We start from the raw sequence: 21,747 nt of genomic DNA, 5'->3' as shown, positions 1-21,747 counted from the left end.
AAGGCATTGCTTTGCTTGTGAACTTTAATGAACACATCACAATAATGCTTAATAATCACGATAATGCCAGAATAATCTGCAGTCCATGGTTAACGAATTCAATTCTGAAACAAATATCCTATGATGTGGAAATGGCAATTTTCAAAATAAGCTAGCCTTACCAAGGTTGAATAGTATACATATAATACACAGATCAGCCACAAAATTAAAACCACCTGCCTAATATTGCGTAGACTCCCCTCATGTTTCCAAAACAGCACCAACCCGCTTCTCAGAATAGCATTCCTCTCACCACAAATGAACAGAGCGGTTATCTGAGTTACTGTAGACTTTATCCATTCTCTGTTGACCTCTCTCATCAACAAGCCATTTCCATCCACAGAACTGCCGCTCACTGGAAGTTTTTTGTTTTTGGCACCATTCTGAGTAAATTCTAGAGACTGTTTTGCGTGAAGATCCCAGGAGATCAGCAGTTACAGAAATACTCAAACAAGCCAGTCTGGCACCAATAATCATGCCACGGTCCAAATCACTGAAATCACCTTTTTTCCACATTCTGATGGTTGATGTGAACATTATCTGAAGCTCCTCATCCATATATGCATAATTTTATGGACTGCACTGCTGCCAAACGATTGGCTGATTAGATAATCGCATGGATGATTGTTGTGTCCGACAGGCTGGTTTGAGTATTTCTGTAACTGCTCATCTCCTGGGATTAGACTGGTTCAAACTGACAAAGTCTACGGTAACTCAGATAACCACTCAGTACAATTGTGCTGAGAAGAATAGCATCTCAGAATGCTATTCTGAGATGCGGGTTGGCGATGTTTTGGTGGCACGAGGGGTGACCTACAAAATATTAGGCAGGTGGTTTTAAGGTTGAGGCTGATCGGTGTATATGAGATTATATATATATATATATATATATATATATATATATATATATATATATATATATATATATATATATTTATATACATACACACACAGTATAAATCGAGTCTACACCACGGCAGTGTAACGGTAGCCATCTGGTACGTGATAGCTGTGCAGTGTGTAAACCTCACACTCCTGGCCTTAAGACATGCGCTAGCATCAGAGGCCAGAGGAATTGTTTTTTATAGCCTCCTTGCTAACGTATCTGCCTCCCATGACAAGTATTGCCAGTTCGAATCCATCTTGGGGCGGGTCGAGTAGGACCGATGACATTAAGCACAATGTTAAGCAGCTGAATATTAACATGAAAGAAAGATGGATTTTTTTTAAAATATGATCAGAAATCCAAATATTTATTGTATATTGAAAACGGGGTACTTTAGGGATTGGAATAAGTACTCTTTTATAATGATAATGTTAGTAACAGTGTTGAGTTGTATAGATTGACAAAGGCAACCAATGCTTTAAATATAATACAAATATTGAAAAAGGAAGAATGAAATGACTTTTCTTATATGGCCATGCCGTTAACAAATTTATTGTTGTAATTACCTGTTTGCCATGTGACCAATTGTTTTTCCATTTCCTTTATCAGGCTAGATTGGTTTCGGTAACAGGTTTGAACAAAAGATGTGGGACACAACTTAAATGCAATATTTATAATATTTAAAATAAATTAATAAAATTACAATGATTTTTAAACCATTAAAAGACAATTTTATCAAACACATCATACAAAAAAAGAAAAGAAAAATAACACTCATTTTAACTATTACATTTGACATGCAATTTGGTCATTAACAAGATGGGACAAGGAAAAATAGCTATTTTAGGGGTATGCTTGAATTTTAATTAATTCTTTGAAATCTATTTTTTATTTATATTAGTAATTTTTAAGATGGGTTTATTACTCAAAGCAAGTTCATTTTTTTTTGTTTGTTTCAGTATTCTGAGCATGTATTCTTTAAAAATGTATGGCTGGGACAGAGAATGTCCTCCAATTCTGGAATGTCCCACATAAAGGCAGCATAAATGTAATCCATACGACACCAGTGGTTAAATCCATGTCTTCTGAAGCGATATGATAGGTGTGGGTGAGAAACAATATTTAAGTCCTTTTTACTATAAATTTTCCTCCTTGCCCAGTATGTAGCGACCTGCTTGAAGAATGTGAATAGCCAAAAACAAAAGGAAAAGTGAAAGTTGTGATTTATAATAAAAAAGCAATATTAAATATTTATCTGTTTCTCACCCAGACCTATCAAATTGTTTCAGAAGACATGGATTTAACCACTGTAGTCATATGGATTACATTTATGCTGCATTTATATGCTTTTTTTTTTTGTGGAACTTCACTTGCATTGAATTGAACAACAGAGCTGAGATTTTCTTTTAATAATCTGTATATGTGTTCAGCAGAGAGAAGAAAGTCATACACATCTGGGATGGCATTAAGGTGAGTAAATGATGAGATCATTTTTATTTTTGATATCCCTTCAAAGAGGATCTTGATTTGTCACATTTTAACATTTAACATCCATTCATTCATAAATGGAATCCATTAAATATATGTATACATGCATGTGATATATATGTTTTAACACTCATAGACCCAATGTGGCAAAATTGCAATGTTTGTTTAAAGCAATAAAAAAACTGTATTAAAATCTACTCATAACAGTAGCTGACTGTCTGAACTATATTACAACAACAGTTTTGGTGAGGAAAAATGCATATTGAATTTCACAGCTTGCTGAAGTCACACAAAACATGCTTAAAAATCAAGATGTTTTTTTTAATTTGTGGTTTCCTAAAAACACTTCCAAGTAGTAAAAAAGAAAATACATCATCAATGTCAAGGCATGGGTCTCTGAGAGTGAAATATACTAATTTGACCTCTTTGATTGTTTGTATTAGATTTTTTTAGAATAAATGAAGAGTTAAGTAACAGTCACCTGTTCCAGTCTCTACCAAAGAGCTAGAGCAAATATCATGAAATGCAGATGTAACTTAACTGAAATAATTATCCTCTTTGCAATATTGTTTCACTTAAAGTTCATGGTCAATTCTGCTCAGGAGAAAAGAAAACAGGTTTTTATATAAGTGTCTCATTTTAATGTCATGTTAAGCACATTACAGTTAAAACTGAATTCTATAGAAATATTTAGGGACAGCAATTATTAATGAATGTGTAAGTGCTATTGTGTGATAGTCTACAAGTACTTTGACTCATTCAGGGTTAATTTGTGAGGTGTATCAGACTGTTCTGTTGCAGCTGTAGTTATTTCTTCTTCTTGAGATTTGGTTTGGTTTTGTATGGTCATGCCCAGGACCTCCTCAATGTCCTTGATCAGATCCTTACAACAAAAAAAAAGCACATAAAAGCAGACCTTTGGCATATGTCTATGCAGAGTGTATTGACTTAAGATATCCCAACCTCTAGCCTTTAAACACCGAATGAGTATTCCTCCATCAAATTAAGTAACAGTGGTTGAATGCAGTAATTTAGGAAGTGGCAGGCTGAATCCCCAATTCAGAAATAGGTGTCTGACAATGTCCAAAGTGTTAGACATGTGAACGATTCAGCTGCAGATAATTTGGCCACAGACAAAGCCTTGACTTGCCATCAATGAATAACTAATATTCTGTATAGGTTGTTAAGACATTCAATGTATACATGTATACAATGCATACATAACATGTTTACATGTCCACACCTTATCTTGACAAATAGCAGTAGGAAGAATAGCTTTAAGTTCACTACTCTTTTTCCCAAAGGCTGTGAGAAACGTTTGTATGGGAGTAATAAGAAATGTTAGTAAAACTACAAGTACTAGTAAAAATGTACTTATTAAAGCATGTTAAGACAAGACATGTGCAATGTGTCATTTTCATCGTGCCTGTATGCCCCAGTACATACATCATTTGCCAAAGGTATATGTTGTCTATGGTTTTGTGCCAGCTTTCAGTTTGTACCAATTTTCAACTAAATTAAATAATGACTTGAAATAGATTAAATTACATTTTCAATATCAAACTGAACAACTATGAAAACTAGTTTAGGTTACATCAACAACTCTCATTTTAATGGTTAGATCAGGTGGAAACACTATAAAAAATGAAAATGTTTTTTTGAGTCACTACGAAATATGAATTACTTTGCTTCTACATAAAAACACATGTAAGACCAACAATATTCCCCAACATGTTGTCCCAACTAGCCTAATTTAATATTGAATGACTATTAATTTAGCTGATATGCGTTTCCCTGCATGTATTGCAAATAGAATAAATTATGTGGTTGGTGTTATAGGCTTATTTTGTGCTGGTTACTGACATTTATGCTGTTTTTTGTTGCAGCTGTTAGTCAGTTGTTGTGTGGCAATAGTAGGAGTTCATCTTTCAACTTAACGAAGTTTGTTGATTGTCACCGTTATTGAGGGTTAAGGTCTATTGTGTCTATGTTAAACAATTTTTTGTGGAGGACCTGGGTAACTCAGCAAGCAAAGATGTTCTAATCTAGTGTGCTGAGTGACTTCAGTCAGGCTTCCCAAGCAAACAAACTGGCCCGATTTCTAGGGTGGGTAGGTTAACCTCCTCGTGGTCGCTATAATGTGGTTCTCACTCTCGGTTGGGCACGTGGTGAGTTGTGCCTGGATGCCGCAGAGAATAGTGTGAGCCTCCACGAGTGCTATGTCTCCACGGTAACGCACTCAACAAGCCACGTGATAAGATGTGCGGATTGATGGTCTCAGATGCGGAGGCAACTGAGATTCATCCTCCGCCACCCAAATTGTGCATTTAGTGAACAAACAAATTCACATCGACTAAACAAAGCAATAATACTGAGATCAATTATTAAAACAGTCATTAAGAGAACCAAACACTCTTACTGCATCATGTTGCCATTATTTTTTTTATAGTGAATAGATTTGTAGGGTAACATGGTTAACAAGGTTGCAGGTTAACATTTTTTAACAGTGTATTATGACTAATTTCCTAATTTGCTAGATGAATTGAACATGAAACCTGATAATTGATCAAAGTTTGGTCATGTTCATTAGTAGGTGTTGGGAGAATCCATTAGAATAACCTCTAGTTTAGGAGTAGGTTAAGTAAAAAAAGGACATTTTTGTTAGTACATCACAGTACCTTAAAATTATTTGTTCCTTGCATATTTGGACCTGATATTTCCTGATGAATAACTGACAGGTTGCGAGCAAAGGTCAGCAAAGCTCCCTGGAGATGCTCCGAGATTGTTCTGTTAATGACACACAGAAACAAATGAGCTTACTAATGATCCCCCAGAACCGTCATCAGAGAAAAACAAAAAAACAATCACCTTATTTGGCTGCTGGGGTTGTAAGGAGCTTAATGAGAACTCTCAGCCTTAAAGAGTGTGCTATTCTTCAGGGAGAAATGAGGGCGGAATGCAGAGCCTCAATGGGATAGGTATAGGATTTATGTGATGAATGCCTTTAATTCTACTTGACAGTATTTTATGTGCTGACACATTTCAGTTGAGGTATTCACTACATAATGTTTAATCTGCTCTTGGGAGTGTGCTCAAGGTCTAGATATATTTCTAATGGTAATGAGGACAGAAAAAGACACAATACAACTTGAGTAAGAAAAGGGTAATGTGTCTGTCTGCTTCTTGTAGGAACTCACAGCATGCCAAGACTTCTTCTATCTCTGCTGTCATGGAGGGCAAACACAGTGCCTTTCCTTGCCTGAAACATTAGTCAAAGCTGAATAAAAAAAATACTTGCTCTGATATCAAATAACTTGAATTGTATTTATGAGGAGAAAGCAGAGGTTTTACCTTGACATCATAGCCTATTCCCTGTGCTTTGCACATCAGAAAAAATGTTCTATAATATACCAAAGAAAGATTGGTGTGAGTAAGTCGGGTGCCCATCACTGCAAAGCGACTGGTCACTGAAGTTTGCTTAGGAAAGACACAAATAATACACAGACAGTTAAGTAGCAAATTGCATGTGATTCTGTTGCTAAAAGTTTTACTAGTGTATCTAAATTATAAAGCAACCTTTTGGGGATAGCGATGCAGTCATGCTAAAAACAAATAGAAAGGTTTAAAAGCCCACACGGAAAAGGGGCACTAGTCTCAGAGCCATATTGGGCACTGGGGAGACTGAGTCCTGTGCTATTAGGTTACAGCACTAAAGAAAACAGAGAGGTTTACTTGAAAACAATGCTCGCAGACACCGCAGATAAAAGAGGTGTCTAAAAGAATGCCACAGGAGCTGATTAGTTAAGAGTGGCAGGGCTCACAGGACTCATAGTGGGCATCAGGCATATTCTCAGTGACATATGAAACAGAGGGTAATGCCCTGTCACAGTCTTAGGGGATGAGAAATTCTCTTCTATGGAACTCTATTTTCAGCTGTCAAACACACTATCCTCAAACAACAATAGAAAGCCTTTCCTGCAGGGATTTAATTCTAATATTCGTGGACTAAATGATGGCTGAAGCTGGAGCCATTAAGACAGGCTGGGCAACATAACCACAAACAAACTAAATAAATGTTTGATAAAATAACACAAGTTGCAGATTAACAAGCGTAAACTCCAGTTTGCTGCTAATGAAGGAAGTCTTTTGTTTCGGGGATGGCATCAGGTTGATGAGGTGCTCAGGCATGCATACACATGCATAATGAATATGGTATGCATTATTTATGGGTTGATTATTTAGGCTCATCTATCAGAATGATAATGAATTCAGCATCTGAACACCAATCAGGTCGGAAGCGTAATTACAGTGTTTTGTTGTATTTAACAAAAATAAAACAACAAAGCTTAGCTAGATCAATCTTTATGGATGCTGTGATTTATCGGGATAATATCCAGCAAAGGACTTTCTTATTGCTCTCTGGTCCCATCTCAGGGATCATTCTGGATCATGGTATTCCTGTGATTTAAGTTAACATGGAATCGAAATTGACCCTATTTACTTTTTCAGTGCACGTTCCTGGTCTAATTGTGCACAATTCATCAATGCAAATAAATCCAAATAAAATCAATATTTGTCACAAATCCCACTTACTTTTCAACTGCTACCCTCCAATTCTACCTGAAAATTTTGGAATGGAATCCCCCACCCGATATGAATGACCTGATAGCAACCCAAACACATAAGAGCATTAACCTTTAAGGCGGCTACTGGACACTAAACAAAAAAAAACTTGAATATGTAAAAAAATACATTCAGTACCATATTTAATAGCATATTTCCAGTATATTGAAATATAAAGTATACTGTATATATTTCAAAAAGTGTGTTTGAATAATGTTTCTTAATGGCAAAACAGAGAGTGGATCTCGAAGTTAAAATCAGTGATTCTTACAGCTTTGCTCTTTAACCTCGCCTGGCGCACAGAAGGCTTCACCTCTTTGACTGGAGGAGGAACCTCCAATTTACTGGTGTGGCAGTCCAGTGTTCCTCCTGTCATCATGAGCATCAGCTCGGTCATGGCCAGCTGGTTACTGTAGCCCAGGTCAAGATCAATAGCCCATACCTAAATTGAACCCAATGCACACAGAGACAGTAGATCCAACACATGAATCAAGTTATTTTCAGCCTACAGAAAAGGCTAAACAAGCAAAAACAGTCATTGCTATTTCCATTGATGTCATTTGGAAATAGGAAAGATGCACCAATTACTCTTTAGAACATGTTACGACAATAGCTTAGTTTATCATTAGTTATATTACATAACTCTCTAGAACACTTCATTTTGATTGGTCAATCACAACATTCTGCAGACAAAAACTTTTGTATTAAAAATTGCTAAACTGTATATTTGATAATTGTACAGCTGTGCTAGTTTAATGGCTGTCGTGTTACTCTGCGGTCTTCTTCTTCTCACATAATAAAATCATTTCAACACAAATTAACATTTCATGTCCATTAATTTATTAGGTAAGTAGCTGTGTAATAAGCAAGAAAATGTACAGTGAACCGGTCATTATTGCAAATAAATAAATAAATCCTTGAGAGTAAAACAAGAAAAGGTCCTGATGACTCTGTTGGGTTTATGTCACGCAAATGACTGTCTGACTGTACACTTTCCCTTACTTACTAGTATTTAATTCAGTGCCTTTAAGTCATTTTGTGCAATGCCCTACAATGAAATGATCAATGGAAAGAAGAAAAAAAAAACTATCCTTTAGTAAGATGGATATTTAAAAAATGTGGTGTATTTGCAGGTAAGAACCAGAGTTCCCAGTCAGATTCAACAGACTTTGAGTGTGTGCACGAAAGAGGGAAATACAGAAAAAGAAAGAAAGAGGGAGAGAGAGAGAGAGAGAGAGAGAGAGAGAGAGAGAGAGAGAGAGAATCACACTGTGTCTAAAGCTCAACTGGAGACTCTCTTCACATCTGTATGGTTAATGGCATCATTATAAGGATATTAAGGGGTCAGGCCAAGTCGTGGCCTTATGCTTAAACAGGGCTAATTTTCCCTGATAATAATCTAATAGCTATGCCCTCTCTTCAAAAAGTGGCAAATAAATCACCAGTGAAGGAGTTGTTAATAACTAAGTGGCAGTTGGCTGACTCTCCTGCCGTCCCTATTTGTCAACCTAAACGCTCCTGCCAGCAAATGCAAATGGCGGCCCAGCTGCTGAAATCACTTTCTGATCACAGTATCATGCTCTAACCAATGTTCACTCGTGTGAGATACGATGAACTGGATTGCTTATCTACACTGTAAAACATGTCTGTAATTTTAACGGTACAAGACTGTAAAAATGCTACAGAATTTTGTTTTAATTGATTAATGAATATTAACTGTAAAATATACAGTAAAGTACGATTTTTCTGTATAATTAATGGTAAAAATTTACATTGTTTAACAAGAGAGTACATGTACCTTTTACAGTAAATTATTGTTAAAATAACAGTAAAAAAACAATAATTGGGCATTCCCAGAATTCCCTGCATGACCCATCATATTTCATTATATTTTATTGGAATAGTTATGTTTCTTCTTATTTCTAATATCAGTTATGTAATTTGGGGTGCTCTGTGTTATATTTGATGTAGTTTATTTAATGTTTATTGCATTATTTTAATTTCACACGTGTTACCCTGATGGTGTTTAGTGTTTGTGTGAGTAACACTGAGCACTGTCTCTACATGTTTAATGATCATTGCCATTGAAGAGTCACTATTGGTGAACTTCATGTCATCATGTGCTCTTCTGTCATTTTTATGGAGATTAACAATACCTTATAAAGACTTTTACAGTTTTATAAGGTTAATAAAGTTTATGATGCATTTTTACTGTAAATGTAATATAATTTTCTTTTTACAGTACGAGCATGGTCATGTAAATGTAAACAGATGTAAACTGTAAAATTGACAGGTTGTTCTGTAAAGATGTTTACATTTATGCTGTCTTTTTTATATAACTATTCTGGCAACCACAGCTACCATTTTTTTCTTTCTTGTAAAAACAGGATTTTTATTTTATTTTTCAGTGTAATTATACTGACTTTAATACAAATGAAAGCACTAGTTTACTTTTAGTATATATATATATATATAAAAAAAGTCTATAAAAGTAAACAAATATTATTTTTACAATATGCCTCTGTGTCATATTGAAATAATTATTACTGTCAGTGTTGTAATTTTGATAGAGGAGAAAACAGTATTTTATGATGCCCTCTGATGTGATCTTTAACAGCATTTCTTTTTCTTTTAAGCAACAAAGAAATGAACCCATGCCAGAAATAAGCCCATCTAGAGGGATCAAGTCAAGATGACCTGTGTATGTATGATTCAGGAGTGTCCCAGTTTACAGGAAGATTTCAGTATAGAGCTGAATTCATCCAGCAGGGCCTCCTGTCCATAGTTAATACCTGTGCTTGTAGGATAGGTGGAACCATTTAGCCAGTTTGTAGAATCAGCCAAGCCTGCTTCATTGTCAACCATAACAAAGGCGCTTCATCCATACGCCCAGATTGTACCTGTCTTCTATAGCCCCTTCACTTTCATTAAAAACTGCAATCTTGCAGCTGAGCCTCCCTGTACACACAATGTGAGGCAAGCCTGCAAGGGCAAACACATGCGACCCAGCTCTCCCCCTCACATACAAAAATATAGACTACTTTTAGCAACAGGTTTGAATGTAAAATGATGTTTAGAGACAGGTTAGCACTAGTCTGGCTGATCTGTCTGCCTTTGTGTCAGGAGTGATGGGACAGTAATGTTTGGATTTATCCATCTGAATTCCTTTTGTCGATTTTAATTGTGCACACAGTTTATTCTCAATAAGGCACGCTGAATCAAATTCATCCCATGCCTCTGTGAATTCACAATATAAAGAATCCTTGTGCTATTCAGTTAAGAAGACTGTATGAATTACTTTCATTTGCTGGAGTTAAAGCTATTCTATCTGTAGACTATATTAGATTAAAGTGTAAAATAGTTTGAGGAAGAGTGGAATCCACCTCAATACACAATTTATTTCAAAATGCCTTGGCTCTCTGCCTTCCAAAGTCAATCAACTATTTTAAAATCACAGCATGCCAACTGAGTCGATGATTAAAACATCAGTGTGACTTATTCATTTGAATATATCATTTAAAAAAATTATATATATATATATATATATATATATATATAAATATATATATTCCATAGGGGTGCAAATCAGACATTTCATCACGATATGATCTTATATCGATTCTCTTTGCCTGCGATAGGATATTTGCTGATCCTTCAAAGTCTGCCTCGATACGATTTCGATTTGATTCGATTCAGGGACTGCGATCGATATACATCGATGGATGTTACACACCTACTATTCCATAGCATAACATACTATATGGAACTACAATTTCCGAGTCAGAGTGTCTTGTCTGAAATGTGTTGTAAGAGGAATTTGTTTTTTGATATCTTCACCATAATGTGGATAATTCAGGGCAATGCAAGGCTATAAGATTTGTAACAGAGTTTAAAAACCAACCACTGACTCATGAAGGTGGCATTTCCAGTGGGCATCAGCCTTTGTGTTAAATAACATCTGCTTAATTTAAAAGTGGTCTTAGCCTTACAAACTTAACAACAACAACTGCTTGAGAGAAGCTGTTTTTTGTTGTTGTTTTATTTAAAACAATAGTGCCAGATATAGTTAATATAATGCAAGTGTGTTCTGCCACTCTCTAGTGGTAGTTGGTATTGGACCAGCAAAAGACCAATGAGACAAGTTACATTTTCATATGAGGCCTGCCAGCAGTAGTGTGTTTTTCTTTTGCTCTTATGTGCTGAGTGAGGGCCCACCATGCCTTTTATGAATGTTGCCTATGATGCTTACATGAAATACTGCCTTTTGCAACATGGTAAATATATTGAATATGAGCTCCAGGTGAAAGTAAATAAGACAGAATTATATTACTATTGTATACAACAAATCCTTAAAGTAATAACAATAATAAAACACTGTATCATATTATGACAAACTGGACAACAATAACAAATTATTAGGTTATAATAATATTAAAGAACAACTGAATTGCAAAATGTTAGTGAGTGAAGTAGTAGGTTTTGCTCACCCTGTTCATAAAAAGGGTTTTGTAAACATATACGTAGGTAAACATTGCTTTTTTATCACTGTATTGTGGAACAAAATGGAAAGCATGCACTATTCATCTTTAACTAGATTTGTATTTTATTAAAAATGTTGAATGTATTTGGCTACAATGGCTGAAAGGAAGAATTTTAAATTATAATTGAAAATACATTTTATGTAATTTTTTTGAGCAAAAATTTTCAAAATGGGGCCCAGGTTTGGTCGGTTGCTTGGGGCCTAAGAAATCCTAAACTCGCCCCTGCCTGCCAGCAGGGATCATTGATAAAAATTTACCTAAAAAAAGTACCCTAATTAATTATGCATCATGTTGCCTAGTTATATACTCATTTCTGTGCTCACTTATCATTTGTAGAATGCACAACATTTCCACAGGGGATACTCTCATTCCGTGACTGAATCTAAATTTAGAGACAAGTTATAAAAAATGACAAAATCAATCTTTAAAACAGCAAGGTCAGTGAAGGTCAAATCTATACCACTTTTGTTCCCCATTAGACTCAAATTTATTTCAACATACCCCCTCCCATTTCTCCCACAGATATTTTTCAGTTGTCATGCACTTTGGCAGAGATTCAAGGCAAATAGCGTGCACTGAAATGCATGGAATGATATTGATATTTTATCATTCCATGCATTTCATGTTATTATAAAATAGTAATAAAATGTGCTTCATGTTAAAATATCTAAATTAACTGGTATTACTGAAACAATCTGACTACATTTACACCAATGGAACTCCTTTTAAAGGGTCAGGTCAGGTGTAAATATCCCTTTTAGGGGTAAAAACTGCACATATTCACTTTTTACAGTACATATTAGTGATTGTTGGCGAGGCTTTTTGACCATTTTAAGATTATCAGCAAATTAATATTTTGTTTATTTTTTTTCAGTAAATATTGTGGGCTAGAGGGATAGTTCACCAAACTCTTTTAGGTGAATTATCCCTTTAATCTAATTTGATATCAGTACATTGTATAATGTCAGCACCTTACTATATAGATATCAGTTATTGAAAAACCCATTGGTCGACCACTAGTGCAGTTCCTCTGCACAATTAATTTCTACTTAATGTATCTTCCAACTGTACAGTAGTTTTTGCAGACAAGGAATTGCAAAATCTGACAAGTAACAAAGCTAAAATGTTGGTATTTTTATTGACTTGAGAACATACTGTAAACAGTAATTAGAGGTAGATCAATATATTGGTTTTAACGATTAATTGGTACGGATAGTTGCTTTTTGGAATTATCAGTTATCAGAAAAAATATATGCAGATTGCTGCCGATATTTTATTGAAATATTTTCTTCTAATTGTTTTTATTACTTATCAATAAACCTCATCTGATGAAATATTTACATATAAAACTCTTCATCTGGTGAATCTATAGGCTATAAAACACTTAATTTGATAAATAATTACATTTAGAGCATTGTAACAGAGCCAAATCTCTGTAATTTCAAAATAAGAGTCCCCGTTGTATTTCGGGCTTGTTTCAAGTAAGTCCCACGTTATGCACCAAATCTTAATGTCTCTGGTTATTATTGGGATAACCATTTTGGTTGCACAATAAACTGTTTTTTTAAGGAAAGAATATAATTTTTTATATTACTCTATATATCGATTTAAAAAAAAAAAAAAAAAAAAACTATCAGACGATTATTCGGTTATCAGCCTTTTCCACCACCTTAGTTATCGGTATCAGAAAAATCCACTATCAATCAACCTCTAACAGTGATGCTGGCAGAGAAAGCGTTCAATTTCTCTCCCTCGCTTTTGACAGTGATCAAGAACCCCAACATTAGAGGAAAGGACACTATAACCTGACCTTATGTCTGACACCAGTACATAGTAGGGGTGTTGTAAGGTCAGGGGGGCAAGGCCTTAAAAGGGGAATTAGTTTATTGACACAGTAAGACCTGACAGTTTATTAGATAGCCTTTTGGCACATTAGCCCATCTCTCCCCCGGTCATTCTCTCATCTGTACAGCTCCTAAGGGGATCCTATAGGATCCTATAATCACACTAGCAGGGTAAAAGCAGTGTTACAAACTCTGATAGAACAGTAACCCATGTCAGATCCCATCTCAACAAAGTCTTAACATGACAGAATCTGTTTTCATAAAGCGGTAAAACACACCATTGACATTTAAGGGTCAATTTGTTTCTGAGTGAGCTTGTTTTATGAAAAGACAGATAGAGGTGAGTGTTGCCATTGTTTCTCTAACTCAAATGGTAGAGTGTTGTGTTGCTGTAACAATGCTAAGGCATTGGCTCAATTCCCAGGGAACACACCTAATGATAAAATGTTTACTTTGAATGCCCTTTAAGTTGCTCAGGATAAAAACATCTACCAAATGTACAACTGAAAATGTTCTACACTACATAATGCAACCAGATCATTAAATAATGTACATTTAAATCAAAATGTCAATACATTTACATTTATGCATTTGGCAGACGCTTTTATCCAAAGCGACTTACAGTGCTCTTATTAGAGGGACAATCCCCCTGGAGCAACCTGGAGTTAAGTGCCATGCTCAAGGACACAATGGTGGTGGCTGTGGGGATCGAACCGACAACCTTCTGCTTACCAGCTCAGAGCTTTAGCCCACTACGACACCACCTTAAGCATTAAATACAAAAGAGTAAATGTCTATCATCATTTGTTTTTAGACCCTACTTGGTTTAATATGATGTTATCCAGGGCCTGGGTAGCTCAGTGAGTAAAGACGCTGACTACCACCCCTGGAGTTGTGAGTGAGAATCCAGGATGTGCTGAGTGACTCCAGTCAGGTCTCCTAAACAACTAAATTGGCCCGGTTGCTAGGGAGGGTAGAGTCACATGGGGTAACCTCCACGTGGTCACTATAATGTGGTTCGCTCTCGGTGGGGAGCATGGTGAGTTGTGTGTGGATGCCGTGGAAAATAGTGTGAAGCCTCCACACACGCTATGTCTCCACTGTAACATGATCAAATATGCAGTTTGACGTCTCAGACACAGCGGGAATGGAGATTCATACTCGGCCACCCGGATTGATGTGAGTACGCCACCATGAGGATTCAGAGCACATTGGGAATTGGGCATTCCAAATTGGGGAGAAAAATGGTGCTATCCAATGTAATGAAATTCTAAAAATGTCCAAATAATGTTTGGTTTCACTGCATCGATAACTTCTTAAAGATTTTATAAACTCTTGCCATATGAATAATAATTCAGAGAATTACAAGGAGTCATTAAAAGTTTTGCGAGATTTGACCAGATCGTGTTGTAACATGTTCTACCTAAAGGTACAATTACATCTTCACCACATTAAATGATATTGCTGAGCATTGTCATCAAGACAATGTTGGCTCTCTAACCTGCTGCTGCAGGTTGCTGGGCTCCAGGAAGGTGACTAGATCCAGAGAGAGGTGGCCCATGATGGAGCGCTTCTGGCAGGCTTGGCCCACACGAGTGCAGATTGAGTGGAGGACATCAGGACAGATGGAGGTCTGGGGCATGGTGCAGCCCACCACTTCTAAGCTACTGGGACCACGGAGCTGATCTCCACAGGACAGCATTCGTACTTCTCCTCCTGGCTCCACCAACAGATCCACTGTCAGACATGTCACACTGTCTGAGGGAGGATATGCCTCTATTACTCCTCCTGGGGAACAAAATGGAAACATAGGAAGGGAAGCACAGAGAAAGAAAGAGTGAGAACACATCAAGCTGTGAGAATATCAAATGATTTGTCCTGAAAACTGTCAGCAATGAGTTAGGCAAAGTTCACACATTCAGTGTTTGGGATTGATATCTGTATTTACTAACAGAAGTGACTCTGGAATTGCCTTACATACAACAGCTTACAGGAGAAAATTGAAAACTGTCTATATGAAGGAATAATACAAGTTAAAGCCCTTTTGTATTCTTGCAATAGCCGTGAATGGCTGTAACCTTACTGACAGTGAATACACCCTCATGCCATCCCAGAAGACTTTCTTTCTACTGCAGAACACAAACAAAGATTATTTAGAAAAATAGTTCAGCTCTGTAGGTCCATACAATGCAAGTGAATGTGATGAATATTTTTAAGCTCCCAAAAGCACACAAAGGCATCATAAAAGTAATTCATATGACTCCCGTGGTTTAATCACCATTTCTGAAGTGAAATCCAGTCAGATTTGGGTGAGAACAGACCAAATGTAACTCCCTTTTCACTATTCAACTTGCCATTGCAGTCTCTTTGCACAATCATGATTTCAAGCTTGATTACACAACCTAATGCTTGACACAAGTGTAATCAAGCTTGAACTCATGATCACCAAGGCTGCTGATGTGAAGCGTTATAGTGAAAAAGGAGTTATATTTAGCCTGTTTTCACCCAAAATTGATTGAATCGCTTCAGACGAAATAGATTAAACCACTGGAGTCCAAAAATATGGATTTCTTTTGTGTTTTTTGGAACTTCAAAGTTTTGGTCACCATTCACTTGCATTGTATGGACCTACAGAGTTGAAATCTTCGTTTGTGTTCTGCAGAAGAAAGAAAGTCATATGGGCGATTCCACAGTTTCTGTCCACAAGGGGTGTAATGAACAATATAGATTGAATAATACCCAGTTGTTGTCATTTTTTTATTTTTAGTTTATTATTTTGTTAAAGATAGATGTAAGAAATAATAAAGTTACTTTTATCCCACTAAGCCTTGGCATTATCGTGTAATGAGACTTTATTTTATTTCCGTCCCCAGAAATTGCAGATGTCAGGGTGGAACATTCAGTGCATCTGGATTTTTCCTAAGTCACTTCTTTAATTTGCTTTAATAAAATCCTGAATTTTGGCGCATAACATTTATTTTGGTGTGTCTTCTACAAAATACTACTACTAACACTGAAAAGTATAATTCCCTTAATCTACCACGATGCAATGGAAACATTTACTAACGTTAGTTACACTTTCTGTCCAAGCAGTTACGCACGTTAAACTATGATTCTAAAGGAAGCAGAGATATAATTTTTCCATGTAATTCTATCAGTAGCAAAACGATAAAAACATCTTGAGTAGGTTACATTCTCATATACGTTGCTGCATGATAAATTGTTAATAAATTGGGATAAAACGGGCCGAGATTTTCTGTCCAAAAATCATAACGCTCGTACATTTTATTCTGACGCTGAATTTCATCTCCCAGTGTGTCAATGGTTCTCTCATGTCAGAAATAAGATTGTCTAGGTCACGGTCGCTCTGCGTGGGAGGAAGAGTAACAGGATTTCACGGATTTCGACGAATGTGGGTAAGTTTGTGGATTCTGTCCAAAAGTTTACGAACATTAAAATGATACGAACGTGGTAAACTTTGGTTAAGTAAACATTAAATAGGATCATTGTGGTGAGAAAGGATAAAATAGTGTGCAAGTCGGATGATTGCGAGTGGTTTCGGACCGAAAGCGGTGTCGTGTTCATCGTGAAAGATGATGCATGAATGGTGGTTTTATACATTTTGACACATTCTGTACATCTTGTTCGTAAATTTGACGGAAATTTTCAGCCTGTCCACTTCGAACGTTGTTTTCGGCGTATTTTGACTCAATAAGCTGTTCATGAAAGTCAACATCGTCAATGACATTTTTTTCTGTTTTTTTTTTTTTTTTCTTCTGTTTTGTTTTTTCTGTCCAATGTTCGTAAGAATATAGCTTAGGCTGTCGAAGTTAACACGTTAATAGTGGGTTAACACAATCTCACTTATGCCATTATAATAAACTGTCGGCGTCAATCGCATAGGTGTTTACATTCCCCCCGGCGCTATCGCTAAGGAAGCGCTCTGTGAACTTTATGGGGCTATGAGCGAACTGCAGAACGCTCACCCCGACGGACTGTTTATTGTCAACCATGCAAATCTCAAGACAGTGCTCCCTAAATTTCATCAGTATGTGGACTTTGCAACGAGAGGGGCGAACGCGCTTGATCTTGTTTACACAAACATCCCAGGCGCGTACCGGGCGGAGCCCCGCCCACACCTCGGCAACTCAGACCACATCTCTGTTATGTTAATTCCAGCATACAGACCGCTCGTCAGACGCACAAAACCGCTTCAGAAGCAGGGGAAAACCTGGCCAGCAGGAGCCATCTCTGCTCTTCAGGACTGTTTTGAGTGTACTGACTGGCACATGTTCAGGGAGGCTGCAACATATGGCGATTCTACCAACTTGGAGGAATACACAGCATCAGTGACCAGCTACATCAGCAAGTGCATTGATGATGTCACTTTCTCAAGACCATCACCACACGCTCCAACCAGAAGCCGTGGATGACTGCGGAGGTGCGCACGCTGCTGAGGTCCGAGACTCCGCCTTCAGAGCGAGGCGATAAGGCAGCCCTAAGAACAGCTAGGGCCAAACTGTCACGGGCAATCAGAGAGGCAAAGCGCCTGACGCCCAGAGAATCCACAGTCACTTCCAGGACAGCGGTGACACGCGCGCATGTGGCAGGGCATCCAGGCCATCACCAACTACAGGACAACATCAGTTGCCTGTGACAAAGATGCCTCCCTTCCAGATGCGCTGAACGACTTCTACGCTCGGTTTGAAGTGCAGAACGACGTGATGGCGAGGAAGTCCACCCCTCCTCCCAACGACCAGGTGCTCTGTCTTACCACGGCAGATGTGAGGAAAACTCTACATAGAGTCAACCCACGGAAGGCTGCTGGACCAGACAACATTCCTGGCAGAGTGCTCAGAGGATGTGCAGACCAGCTAGCAGATGTTCTTACCGACATCTTCAACATCTCTCTGAGCAGCGCCGTCGTTCCAACGTGCTTCAAGGCCACCACCATCATCCCCATGCCAAAGAAGTCTTCAGTGTCCTGCCTCAACGACTACGTCCCGTCGCACTTACACCCATCATCATGAAGTGCTTCGAGAGGCTCGTCATGAGGCAGATTAAGACCCAGCTGCCCCCCTCACTAGACCCACTGCAGTTTGCGTATCGTTCAAACTGTTCAACGGACGATGCCATCACCACAACCCTCCATCTGGCCCTCACCCACCTAGACAATAAGGACTCATACGTTCTTCGAATCTATGCTGTTCATAGATTTCAGCTCAGCATTCAACACAATCATTCCCCAGCACCTGATTGGAAAGCTCAACCTGCTGGGCCTGGACACCTCCCTCTGCAACTGGATCCTGGACTTCCTGACTGGGAGACCTCAGTCAGTCCGGATCGGGAACAGCATCTCCACCACCACCACACTGAGCACTGGGGCCCCCCAGGGCTGTGTGCTCAGTCCACTGCTGTTCACTCTGCTGACTCACGACTGTGCAGCAATGCACAGCTCAAATCACATCATCAAGTTCGCCGATGACACGACCGTGGTGGGTCTCATCAGCAAGAACGACGAGTCAGCATACAGAGAGGAGGTGCAGCGGCTGACGAACTGGTGTAGAGCCAACAACCTGTCCCTGAATGTCGACAAAACAAAAGAGATGGTTGTTGACTTTAGGAGAGCACAAGGTGAACACACTCCGCTGAACATCGACGGCTCCTCTATGGAGATCGTCAAAAGCACCAAATTCCTTGGTGTTTACTTGGCGGAGAACCTCACCTGGTCCCTCAACACCAGCTCTATCACCAAGAAAGCCCAGCAGCGTCTCTACTTTCTTCGAAGGCTGAGGAAAGCACATCTCCCAACCCCCATCCTCACTACATTCTATAGAGGGACTATTGAGAGCATCCTGAGCAGCTGCATCACTGCCTGGTTTGGGACTTGCACCGTTTCGGACCACAAAGCCCTGCAGAGGATAGTGAGGACAGCTGAGAAGATCATTGGGGTCTCTCTTCCCTCCATCAAAGACATTTACAAAAAACACTGTATCCATAAAGCAACCAGCATTGTGGACTGACCCCACACACCCCTCACACAAACTCTTTACCCTCCTCCCGTCTGGCAAGAGGTACCGAAGCATTCGGGCCCTCACGGCCAGACTGTGTAACAGCTTCTTCCCCCAAGCCATCAGACTCCTCAATACTCAGAGACTGGTTTGACACACACGTGTCCTGAGTTGCACTTTAATTACTGTCACTTTATAACTGTCTGCTACCTCAATAACTGCTATGTGCATAGAACACTATCTCATAGTATGTTATGTTTATGTTTACATTTTTAGAAACTGTCATCTTTTTGCACTACTGAGTTCTGGTCGGCGCTGCACTGTCTATTGTCCTGTTCATTGTCAGTAATTTGTTGTACTGTCCCGTACTTTTTGCACATGTTTGCACGTGCACTTTATATAGGTTTATTATATAGGTATTTTATTTCGTTGTGTTGTCTCATGTGGTCCTGTGTTGGTCCTTTGTTGTTTTTATGTAGCACCATGGTCCTGGAGGAACATTGTCTCGTTTTGCTGTGTACTGTACTAACTGTATATGGTTGAAACGACAATAAAAACCACTTGACTTGACTTGACTTGTTAAACAACAGTAAACTGGCCATGTTAAGGAACACATGCAGATTTTCCGCACTGATGGCACACAAAGCTAGATTAAACATTAGCTTTGTGGTAAAAATGTGTCAATACAATGTCCCATAATAATAATTTTACATCCATTTAATTCTGCTACACTCAAAAGTTAAGATTTAAAGGATTGCATCATTACTTGATTTTAACTGGTTTTCAAATATGTTAATTGCGCTAATTGAACTAACCTCATTCAAGCACACTTTTAACAAACCTGATTACAATAAATAAAACTTAATCTCCTTATTTGTTGGATTATTATTATTATAATAACTCTGACTACATGTGCTGAAAGAATTAATATTGCCAAAGAAGTAGGGTAACACCAGTGAAAGAAAAATGGTACATGCTGTCTTTAAATAAATGCACAAAAAATATAAAACATCATTAAGCTGTCATTTATGCGTATTGATAAAGGCAAAGGGTAATCTAATAATGTGATGTAAGTTTAAATGTTAGAAAAATAAATACATTTTAAGACATCTTGCCATACCAAAAGTGGATGTTTCTGTAGAATGAGCCTATTATTTTGTGTATTATTTCTCCTAATCACATTTAGCACACCATGCCTAATAAATGTCTGAAGTAGCTTATATTCATTATTTTAAAAGGAACACACCGGCAGGCCTAATATGAAATCAAAAAACTTTTCCAAATACTTTGTAGGTCACCATTCATGCAGCATCATATTCTGTAAATTGCAGCCTATCGTAGAGAAGATAATATCCTTATCTTGTAATTGACATGAACATGGAGACTAACAGTCATCATTCATATTTCAGATTCTTAATTTAAGAAGTGTATTCAAGAAATTAAACAGCTATTCTGTAAATTAAGTTTACTGTGGTGTTCAGAGCATATAATTAAACATAATTATAAAATTTCAAGTGTTAAAAAATAATTATACATATCCTTTGCAAACATACATATATTCTTACACACACATATATATATATATATATATATATATATATATATATATATATATATATATATATATATATATATATATATATATATATATATATATATATATATATATATATATATGTATATATATATATATATATGGACTTTCTTTATTTTATTTACTTTTTTTTTCAGAAATTATGGCAGGTCTCCTCAAGTTGAGGCTTCGCTCCATGGAGCATCCTGGAGGAGAGAGAAACCTGCCAAGGAATAAGAATGGTCCAGATTTGGTTTCAAGAACAAGTAAAGCTGCTGCTGGAATGCGGAGGTACCGGGCTAAGTTAAAGCAGAACCCTAAATTGTATGTACTGCATAGATTGGAAGAGTAACAGAGATTGAAGGAGTACAGGAAGAATCTATCAGATGGAAAGAAGGAAATTCAGAAAGCACAAGCCCGTGAAAGGATGAGAAGGTATAGAGAACGCCAGAAAGAGAATCTTCAAGGGGGTGAGGAAACACAAGGTGTCATGTCAAGAAAGCCTCAAACTAGGAGTGAACTGGAAAAAATAGCCACAAAAAGGGAATACTTTAAGAAAAAGAAGCGTGAACAGAGAGCTAGGATGTCTGCACAAAAGAAAAGACGAGAGAGAGAAAAGGATCGCAACAGGAAAAGGGTGTTAGCAGAAGCGAAGAAAGACTCTAATCCGGTTCAAATACAGTGTCAGCTAAATGCAACACCTGTTTTGTCTTCCAGTTCTGGGTACAAAACTGATTTTTCT

At 37.6% G+C, this 21,747-nt stretch overlaps 1 protein-coding gene across 1 annotated transcript in view; it reads right to left on the bottom strand.

Moving 5' to 3' along the window:
- Nucleotides 1–2,462: 2,462 nt before the first annotated feature.
- LOC127623233 (IQ motif-containing protein H-like) overlaps nucleotides 2,463–21,747 on the bottom strand; it is a 42,926-nt gene continuing 23,641 nt past the window's right edge. Inside the window, exons 15-20 of the mRNA XM_052097577.1 lie at nucleotides 14,923–15,209; nucleotides 7,308–7,478; nucleotides 5,765–5,890; nucleotides 5,611–5,672; nucleotides 5,092–5,200; nucleotides 2,463–3,296 (exon numbers count right to left, since the gene is read on the bottom strand). Coding sequence (XP_051953537.1) covers nucleotides 3,153–3,296; nucleotides 5,092–5,200; nucleotides 5,611–5,672; nucleotides 5,765–5,890; nucleotides 7,308–7,478; nucleotides 14,923–15,209 — 899 coding nt within the window. The 3' untranslated portion in view covers nucleotides 2,463–3,152. The remainder of the gene's footprint in view (nucleotides 3,297–5,091; nucleotides 5,201–5,610; nucleotides 5,673–5,764; nucleotides 5,891–7,307; nucleotides 7,479–14,922; nucleotides 15,210–21,747) is intronic.

Source organism: Xyrauchen texanus, chromosome 29, assembly GCF_025860055.1.
Source record: "Xyrauchen texanus isolate HMW12.3.18 chromosome 29, RBS_HiC_50CHRs, whole genome shotgun sequence".
In the NCBI taxonomy this organism is placed as follows: domain Eukaryota; kingdom Metazoa; phylum Chordata; class Actinopteri; order Cypriniformes; family Catostomidae; genus Xyrauchen; species Xyrauchen texanus.
Note: the sequence above shows the minus strand (reverse complement) of the source record. Positions and strands in the feature narration are given on the sequence as shown.